The sequence below is a fragment of the Cryptomeria japonica genome, chromosome 7, assembly GCF_030272615.1.
Source record: "Cryptomeria japonica chromosome 7, Sugi_1.0, whole genome shotgun sequence".
Taxonomy (NCBI): Eukaryota; Viridiplantae; Streptophyta; class Pinopsida; order Cupressales; family Cupressaceae; genus Cryptomeria; species Cryptomeria japonica.
In genome coordinates, this window is record NC_081411.1 from 475,179,279 (window position 1) to 475,189,448 (window position 10,170).

The window sequence follows — 10,170 nt, forward strand, 5'->3', positions numbered from 1 at the left end:
ACAATGTCACCAAGGTCCTAACCAAAGGCAATTAAATAAATCTTGAGCACACACGTAATTTCTAAAATCATCAATGTCACATGGCAAAATTAATCAACCAATATTAATGGCAGAAAGGGAGGGCACGTAGAGGATGTGTGAATAGACTTCACTAAAGAATTGAAGGAGGACTTGATGTTTTGAGAGGATTATGCAGTTATAGCCAAAATAATAGGACTAAACTAGCCAAGAAAGGAAATAAGAAACTGGGTTGAATGCAATTGGGGAAAAAAACTATAACCAAATTCATCGCAAAAGGCTTTTTCATAGTTCTATTTGAAGAGAAGGAGGAGAGAAATAGAGCCCTCACAGATAGAAACTGGTTCATGAAATCGCATGTCATTTACATTCAACCATGGACGCCTCATTTTGACCCTATCCCTATGGCGGTTTATTCCAAGCTGGTTTGGATTCACTTCTATAACCTCCCGATAGAATATTGGAGTGAGGAGCTATGGGAAAAAAATGGTAGAACTTTGGGTACATTGCTGGAAACAGACTACGACAATGAAGAAGACATATGTAAATGTGTCCGGTTAAGAATAGCAGCAGTCAAAAGAATTCCCAAGTGAATTACCTTGATATCGGATCATGGGGAATGGTCTCAAAAAGTGGAGATTGATAAAGAAATACCAAGATGCCCTAGATGTGGTAGTAAACTCCATGGAGAACAGGATTGTAAGATGTTTGTCAGAAAGGCCAATAAAACATTTAGAAAACCAATACAGATTTGGAGAAAAATATCAGTTGAAAAAAAGAAAATGATTGAATATCAAGATAAGATTCAATATGCGGAAGATGAATAGTTTCTTGAGAAAGAAAGAATAGAAATGGTTACTTCGTAGAAGGAAACCATTGGTGTTCCAAAAAATAGGATGGAAATCATGGAGGAGGTAGCATTGGAAGATGGCGAGATTAACCAGAAGGATTTCAATGTTGGAACTAGTGCAGGAAATTTTAAGGGAAGTAGTTTGAATACAAAGGAGGTCCTCCGAGATTCAAAAACAATTTTGAAAGGGTTGTCAGATACTGAATTCGAATACAAAAGGGGCTCAGAAGATGAAATATATCAAATTGATGAACTGGAGAATATTGATCCTAGAAGCATCAGTCAATTGGCTAATGTATTGTTGGGGAAGTCAAAAGGAGTAAGGGGCAGAAGAAGCAACAAATAGAAGAGAGAGGATAGAGCCAAAGAGAAGGGTATAATCAGTGTGCTGGATTACATAAAGAAGACCAAGGGAGGAGGAATCTCCCTTGGTAATCAATGAAAATAACAACATGGAATGTCAGGGGTCTATCAGCCCCTGACAAAAAATGCTTGGTCAGGAGGGCTTTCCAAAGAGTTTCAGGAGATATCATTATGTTGCAAGAGACCAAGCTTAATGAAGAGAAAGCCTCCTTTTTCAAATCTTTGAGTAGGATGTGGGATGGTGTTTATCAAGAGGCGAAAGGTTCCATGGGGGGATTGGCAATTCTATGGAATCTAGATAAAGTGGTAGTAGAATTGATCAATAAGCAAGAAAATTGGATGCACTGTAAAGTAAGATTATGTTAGAGTATTCGGGTATTTACTTGATTAATTAAACATTCTTTGTTTAATTATTTAGGTTCCCTTTATCTCTTTTACACTTAAGCTAACTTTAGGTACATATAATTAATTATTTTAATTAATTATTATGTGCAAACCTAGGTTTTCCCTTTTTAGGGTTTCTTGACCTACTAAAGGTTGAGTTCTTTCTTTTCATTGTAAGAATCACATTACATATTTTTGTGAATATTGAGCTCTCTCTTTTTGAGCATATTCTCTGTGTTTTGTATGTTCTTCAGATTTTGCTTCATTGCTTCTCCTTGTAATAGGTTATTCGGCTTGCAAAAGATCTTCAGGCTCCTGTGGGGTTGTATTTCTCAACTCCTATATGGTATCAGAGCTTCAGATCTGCAGCTACCTGTTCTTGTTTTGAGATTTTTGGCTTTGGAAGCAGATCTGGGGTTTCAGGAATTTTTTTGTGTACCTAGGGTTTGACCTTTTTTCTGAGCACTTTGGGCCTAAATGGACCTCACCATCATGCTCAGAAGGCCCAAAAACCCCTATGGTCATATAAAATTCGACCTATTTTGGTCCTTGAGCCTCTGGGTGAATTTTTCTCAGATCCAGGGTGTACGGCCCTGGCATGCAGATCGAGAATAAAATTTTGAAAAAAATAAATTATTTTTTGCCTTTTTACAGCATGCAGGCCGAAATTTTCTTTTAAAAAAAATTTATTGCAAAAAAAAAGCAAAAAAAATGGGGGGGTTTGTTTCTTTTTAAGAAAAAAAAAAATTTTGGGCACATTTTTTGTGGGTACCGGACTGACAGGCCTGTCAGACTTGTCAGTCCGGCCCCTGCGGCCCCTGCCGGCACGCCCTCCATCCTTCTCCGGCCCCGGCTGTTGTTTCTTCGGCCCCCGCCGGCCATGCAAATCCCGGTCCCCGCGCACCACCCAACCTGGCCCCAGCCGCCGCCCAGCCTGGCCCCGCTGCACCACCAGGCTCCTAGCTCCCTGGCCTTCTTGCCACCTAGCCCGCTGCCGCCTGCAGCCCCCGGCATCCTCCTTGGCCCCCACCGCCACTTCCGGCTGCCCTTCACTCCACTCCCCGACCGCCTCCTGTAGCTCGCCTCCCCGACGGCCCTCCCAGCCCTTTTTTCTGGCCGGCCACCGCTCTGCCACCAGGCTACCACCCAGCCACCTTAGCTCCACCTGGCCACCACCGGTGCGCCACCCACTGGCCACCACACCACCAAAGAGCCACCAGACTCCCTTTTTTGGCTTTTTCAAGGGAGGTTTGGCTTTTTAGCCCTATCTTGGGCATACAGAGTCATTTTTTCGAAAACAAATAGGCGTCAGAAAGCCAGTTCTGAGGCCAACCTCATGGTGTTGGTAATTTTTTCCAATTTTTCTATTTGACTATGTTTTTTTGCAGTCCAAGTGAGGTCTTTTTTTTGCACTCCGGGAGACGTAGAATGAGCATTCGACCTCCGTTTTTCAAAAACTTTATATTTTCAAAAAGCTTGTTCTGTTTACTTTCCAAAAATATGAGTTTTTTTTTCCAGATTTTGCTCCATGCATATTTTATTTAGTTTTTTGCTTTTCAGCACTCTGGTGGATATCGTGGTTGTTTCAGGTCCTGGGATCTCTTTTCTGAGTAGGGTGTCTCTATTTTGATTCTCGTTTCTATTTCCAGTCTTCTTATCATTGTAGCTTGTAATTATGCAAACACACTGAGATAAAGTGTCATCATGCATTGTTTACTTGGAATCTTGCATATCTTGTGTCTTGTTGTACATGCACTGTTGATCAAGTGCCATGAGGGGGTTGATGTTTGCCTTTGTTTGTCATATTCCTTTGTCAAGTGAGTGTTCCTTCCATGACATTCTCCTCATGATGATGTGTCTCAGCACCTTTGATGTTCTTGGTTCTTCGTTATGCAGTCTGTCCTTTTCAGTGTCCCTGTCCCTCTCCCACTTTTGCATTATGGGGAGGTTTATCCTGTTGGTTCTAATGCTTCCATGGTTTGATTGATCAACTCTTCAGGCTTTGGTTTCTCATGCCATTTGCATCTTTGATTTCAGTTGTTTTTGCCTTGTTTGCCTCCTGATTCAAGTAGTGTCATTTGAGGGCACTCATGCAGATTACAGTCTTCTCTACCTGGTCATGTTCTAGTTCAGTGGATGTTCTTCAGATCAGTAGTTATTCTTTGATAGAGTTTGCAGGGTCTTCATGCTTCAGTGATATTTTTTCCATCTCTTTTTGGAGTAGAGTTTTGTTCCCATGTGGTTTTCTCTATTTCTCCAGTTCATAGAGATTTCATTGTATTTGGGTACCTGATCAGGCCTTGCTGCCAGGACCCATCTTTATTGCTTTCAGTAGCTGTTCTAGGTTTTAGCTTCTCCCTAAGTCTAGCTTAAGGGGGGGTGTTAGAGTATTTGGGTATTTACTTGATTAATTAAACATTCTTTGTTTAATTATTTAAGTTCCCTTTATCTCTTTTACACTTAAGCTAACTTTAGGTACATATAATTAATTATTTTAATTAATTATTATGTGCAAACCTAGGTTTTCCCTTTTTAGGGTTTCTTGACCTATTAAAGGTTGAGTTATTTCTTTTCATTGTAAGAATCACATTACATATTTTTGTGAATATTGAGCTCTCTCTTTTTGAGCATATTCTCTGTGTTTTGTATGTTCTTCAAATTTTGCTTCATTGCTTCTCCTTGTAACAGGTTATTTGGCTTGCAGAAGATCTTCAGGCTCCTATGGGGTTGTATTTCTCAACTCCTATAGATTATTGCAAGAAGATTTGGAATTCTCCCTACTCAATGTTTATGGACCGGCAAAGATAGAGGAAAAGAAAAGGGTTTGGAAAGAAATCACAAATCAAATCAAAATGGTTGAGTCGAAGAAAGCAATTGTGGCGGGAGACTTCAATGCAATACTCAACAATGCTGAAAAATTTGGAGGTTTAAGAATGAATGCTCGAGTGATGGAAGATTTCAGAGATTTTGTAGTAGACAATAACCTTTTTGATGTTGTCCCTAAATCTAGAAAATTTACATGGACCAATAGGAGGGCAAATTTTTGCAGAATTTCCGAGAGATTGGACAGAATATTTGTTGGTTCATTTTGGTTAAGAGGCAAGTTTGATTTGGAATTAATTATCCAGCCCATAACTCTTTCGGACCACTACCCGGTTTAGTTAAATTGCACAATACCATTGATGAAAGCGAAAGGCAATTTTAAGTTTTTGAGCATGTGGTGGAGAGATCCAAGCTTCAAAGTAAACATTGAAAAGTGGTGGAAAGAATTGCTCAGATATTAAAGGCACTTCAAGTTTTTGTTTTGTCCAAAAGTTGAAATACCTCAAAAACAAAATCAAAACATGGAATGTGACATCCTTCAAGAACATTTTTGCTGAAAAAATCAGGATAGAAGAGGAACTAAATAGGATCAATAACTTGGTGATCGAGAAGGGGATGACAAATGAAGAATTCCATACTGAGAATTCCCTGAAAGTAGAACTGGCAGAAATTATACTAAGAGAAGAAATGTTTTGGTGGGACAAATCCAGAGAATTATGGATGGATGTAGGGGACTCAAATTCTAAATTTTTTCATGCCTCTTTTAAAGCAAAAAGGAATAAAAATAGAATTAATCAGTTGAAAGATATCTCAAGTAAAATGGTTGGTAGAGCTGAAGAGTTGGAGAACATAGTAGTCAAATATTTTGAAGACATCTTGGGAACTTCAGGAGGGGAGAGAAATGAAATAGTTGATTATCTTTTGGACATCATTGACAAACAGATTTTGGAGGAAGATAACGCTGCTCTTTTGGCCCCAATTTCAAAAGATGAAGTTAAAAAGGCAACATTTGAGCTACATTCGCACAAAGCTCTAGGACCAGATGGGATGACAATGGAGGTGTATCAGAGGTGCTGGAAATTTATGGGAGAGGATATTTGGAAGGTGGTGGAGGAATTTAGAAGGAAAGGAAAATTTGTTAGAGAAATAAATAATACTCTTATAGCCCTGATCCCAAAAAAGCAAAATTGCCTAAGTATTGCAGATTACAGGCCAATATCTCTGTGTAATTCTATATACAAAATTATATCCAAAGTCCTGGTTAATAGATTGAAGATGGTTTTGGACAAGATAGTATCTCCAGAACAACATGGTTTTACTCCTGGGAGAGAAATTGCTGATAGCATAATCACTGTTGTTGAAACTTTGCACTCGATGAAAAGGAGTAAGACTCAGGGGATGGTGGTTAAGCTGGATGTTAGTAAGGCATACGATCGGGTAAATTGGCTTTTCCTCTTTTCAGTTCTTGAAAGATTTGGATTTGATTCTAATTGGATAAATTGTATAAAACATTGTGTCTCGTCAGTATCATACTCCATCATTGTAAATGAATCTATAGTAGGTTTTTTTCAAGCTTCTAAAGGTATTAGACAAGGTGATCCTTTGTCTCCTTTTTTGTTTGTATTAATGGTTGAGATTTTGGGTAGAAATATCAAGAATCTAGTAAGAATGAGAGTTTGGAAAGGTGCATTCATTCACATTAGTATTGATCCTATCTCCCACTCCCAATTTGCTAATGATACAATTCTTTTTGGGGAAGCCGCTGAGAATGAAGCAATGGTAATTAAGAAGCTTCTGAATGACTATGAAAAAGGTTCAGGGCAGAGTATGAACCAGGAGAAATCAATGATATATTTCCTCAATACTAATGTGAGAATGCAATGTAAAATAGGGGAAATCATGGGTTATCCATAGGGCAATTTTCCTCTGAAGTACTTAGGGGTTCAGTTAGATCCGGGTAGACATTAGAACAAAATGTGGGAGGATGTGATCAATAAATGTCAAGTAAAGGCCTCCTCTTGGAAGAACAAGTGGTTAACTCAGGCAGGTAGAATTCAGATGATTAAATCTGTTCTTTCAGCGATTCCCATTTATCAAATGGCATGTTTTAGGCTATCATTTAAAGTAGCCAAAGAGTTAGACAGTTTGTTCAAAAAGTTTTTGTGGGAAGGATCACAGAAGAAGAAGAAAATTCCTCTCATCAATTGGGATACAACTTGCCTAATAAAATTGGAGGGAGAAGCGGGTCTAAGAAAAATGGATTTGCATAATCGAGCTATTGGGGCTAAATTAGCTTGGAAAATGTATGCTCAACCTCATAAATCCTGGTGTAAGATTATGGTTGCTAAGTATCTGGATTCAACCGAAGCAGAAAGGATTTTCAAAGTGGCTAACTCAATTAAGGGCTCTCCAATTTGGAAACATATTTGGGAAAGTAGAAGTATATTAACAGAGCATCTGACATGGAAAATAGGTAATGGTGAAAAGGCTAAATTTTGGAGAGACTCATGGAATGGTGACATTTCTTTAGCTGAAGAAATAGACGACATGGTATGGATTAATGAAGTGGAAGCAGTGGTAGGTTCTTATGTGGCGGATTATATTTTGGAAGGGTAGAAGGAATTAGAGTGGATTAAATGGAAATCAGTTGGAGAATGGAATATGGAGAAGAATGCACAGTTAAAGGACATTCTAAATAGAAAAAAAAAAATCATCTTTCTCAATGAAATGGACCAGTTATTATGGAGTGTCTCTAAAACTAGAAAATATAAGGTCAATTTGGGATACGAGATCCTGAGAAGTAGAATACGGAATGTGGAATGGCCCTCAGAGTTGTGTTGGCACAAATTGGTATTGCCCATGGCAGGGGCATTCCTATGGACAGCTTTGCATGGTCGCATCTTAACAGGGGACAGGTTGAGAACTATTGGAATTGATGGTCCAAGCATATGCCTCCTATGCAAGGAAAATGAAGAGACAACAGACCATCTATTATTTTGGTGCTCGTATTCTAAAAACATTTGGGATTAGCTATTGGGCAATTTGCAGCTTGGGTCAGTGAGAAATCTAACATTAAAAAGTTTTTTATTAACATGGTTGTCCAGTATCAATAAATCAAAATGGAGCATTCTGTGGGTGGTGAGTCCAGCGCTGCTTGTTTGGCATATATGGAAGGAAAGAAACATAAGAGTATTTAATGAGGAAGCTCTGTCTTATGATACACTAATTCCTAAAATAAAAAGAGCCATAGAAGAAGTCATTAAAGTGAAAGTAGTGGGTAGAAAGTATAGTTCGTATTCTTCTTGGGACAAAGAGATGGAAAGACACTGGAACTTAACAAAAATTAGTGGATACAAGCTAATGGATAAGAAGCAAAACAAAGCCAATATAGTTTGGACACCTCCAATATCAAGAAACTTCAAGATTAATTTTGATGGAGCTAGCCGAGGTAATCCGGGTAAATCTGGATATGGTGCCATTATAAGGAATGAATTTTGCAACTTTGTTGGGGCAAATTACAACCCATTAGGAATCAATACAAACAACATGGCAAAAATGGCAGGGTTGTTAGCTGGGTCGGAATGGTGTATGGCACGTGGCATTCAGGATGTAGAAGTTGAGGGAGATTCACAAATTATCCTGAATGGGATTTCAAAACAGAATTTTGAAAATTGGAAATTGGAGGCGATACGTCCCAAAATCCAAAGAATATGCAAAATTTTAAACAAGTTCACCCTTAAACACATCTACCGAGAGGGAAACTTGGTGGTGAACTGGCTGGCTAACAATGGTATCTACTGTGATGGCCCAACAGAGTTGACAAAAAAGGAGGAGCTACCGATCAGATTGGTAGAGATCCTTGCTGCAGACAAAATTAGATTTCCTAAAACTGGAATCGAATGACAGAGATTTTCTAAGGCAAGCAGGGTGCATCAACGATAAGTGTTAAGGACTCAATAATGCCATGATAGCACATAGAATTAGAGGCTTGTCACATCTAAGAACATTTCTCAATGAAAGCTGATAGACAGAGACTAAATGCAGAGACATGTGAGAAAAGATATTGTTCGGGTACCAATAATAGGCAAAAATTGAAACTGAGGGCTCTAGGAAGCGATTGATGGTTAGGTCACATGGTTCCCAAGTTGCCCAGTTAGTTCAGAAAAGGAACACTTCAAAAAAGATTTGATATCAGAGAGAAAGATTTTAACAGGTTTCAGACAAAGATTGAAATTACTAATTCATTCTCCATCTTTTTAAGGCAAATGTGAAGGATTGTTTGCCAAGTGGTTATTTGGGTGAGGTCTCAGGGGAGATTAGTAGGTTTATCTTTGAACATGGCTTTTTTTGGAAGGATCAGCAGTGTTAACTGCAAAAATACATTGATTGCAAAGTTGAGAAACTTGCTCAATACCGAAGAGTATGTTTATGATTCCATTAGGGGGCTTGTGGGCATTACCTTAAATTTTGACAGACATTGGTGTGATGCTCTGGTGTTGGAAGTTGTCCTCCTTCCTTTGGAAGACATCATTGAAATGAAGGAGCAAGTGGTCGAATTATTAGCAGGTTTCATAAAACCCTTCAAAGCAGACATGGTTGCAGAAGCCATTCTGGGTTTGGAGGAAGAAGTCAGAGTTAGTATACTGAAGGTTTATTTTCAATTTGAAAATTACCTTCATTCGGACTCAGAGGAAGAAGAAGAGAGTGAAAGTGATGACACTGAGAAAGGAGATGACATCGAGAGCAGTGAAGGAGGAGAGGAGGCCTCTGTAAACAGTGAGGAGATTCACGATATGGCCCGCAGAGAAGTGTGGAGGGAAGAGCAGGAGAGACTGAAGACATTTGGGGATGAGGCATGGGAAATATTTAGATGTGCTGTCTTCAATGGAAACAAGGAACCATTTCATAGGATTACTGAGTCAGATGATTGGTGTCTTCCAGAGAGCTCCATCCGCAAAGAAATTGTGATTGGTGAGTATGTTGCTGTGATATATCAAGCCATAGGGGGATAGATGTAACCCCAAGATTGTGAAGGTCCTTTTGTGGAAATTTTTGGTTGAAGTGGAAGGAATAACATTATGTGTCTATTATGCAAAGTATATTATTTATGTATTTGGATAGATGTAGTTGGTTTTTTTTGGGTCCATGAATGTCAAAGTCAATGTAATCTCTAAAATTTTCAAGTAATATAGGGAGCTATCCCCATAAATGATAGCACTTATCGATTAAAAAATAAAAAATAAAAAATATTTATTTAATTAATTAAATCATTCCAAGTAAATCATTTTAAACAATTATCTTATTTATTTTAATTAAATATCTTTTGCATATTTAATTAAATAAATCAATTTGCCATTAAATCATCAAAAAAGAGGAATTAATTTGAAAAATAAATAAAAATTGCCATAAATCTTCAAAAAAGGAAACAAATCAAGAAAGATGAATTGGAAATTATGAGCACAAATCTTCAAAAAAGGAAACAAATCAAAAAAGGAATTAATTGACAAAAAAAAAGAAATTAAAAATTGAGAAAAGAAATCAATTGAAGATAATTTTGAAAAACAAATTAAAAATTGATAAATAATCTCAAAGAAAGCAATTAAAATAATTAAATATTAAAATTGAATGAAATAGAGAATAAATCAGTTTTTTTCCTAATTTTATCTTAATTTTAGTTCAATTTCCTTTAAAATTGAGAAAAGCATCCAATCACATCAATTCACCTGGATTGT

General features: G+C 37.7%; 1 protein-coding gene across 1 annotated transcript; it reads left to right on the forward strand.

Moving 5' to 3' along the window:
- Positions 1-6,412: 6,412 nt before the first annotated feature.
- LOC131065684 (uncharacterized mitochondrial protein AtMg00310-like) lies at positions 6,413-7,054 on the forward strand. The gene has a single exon (XM_058000269.2). It carries the CDS (start codon positions 6,413-6,415, stop codon positions 7,052-7,054), a length of 642 nt encoding a protein of 213 aa, XP_057856252.2.
- Positions 7,055-10,170: the final 3,116 nt, after the last annotated feature.

Coding starts and splice junctions, on each gene's coding strand:
- LOC131065684 (XM_058000269.2), top strand. CDS start 6,413: ATGTGGGAGGATGTGATCAATAAATGTCAAGTAAAGGCCTCCTCTTGG.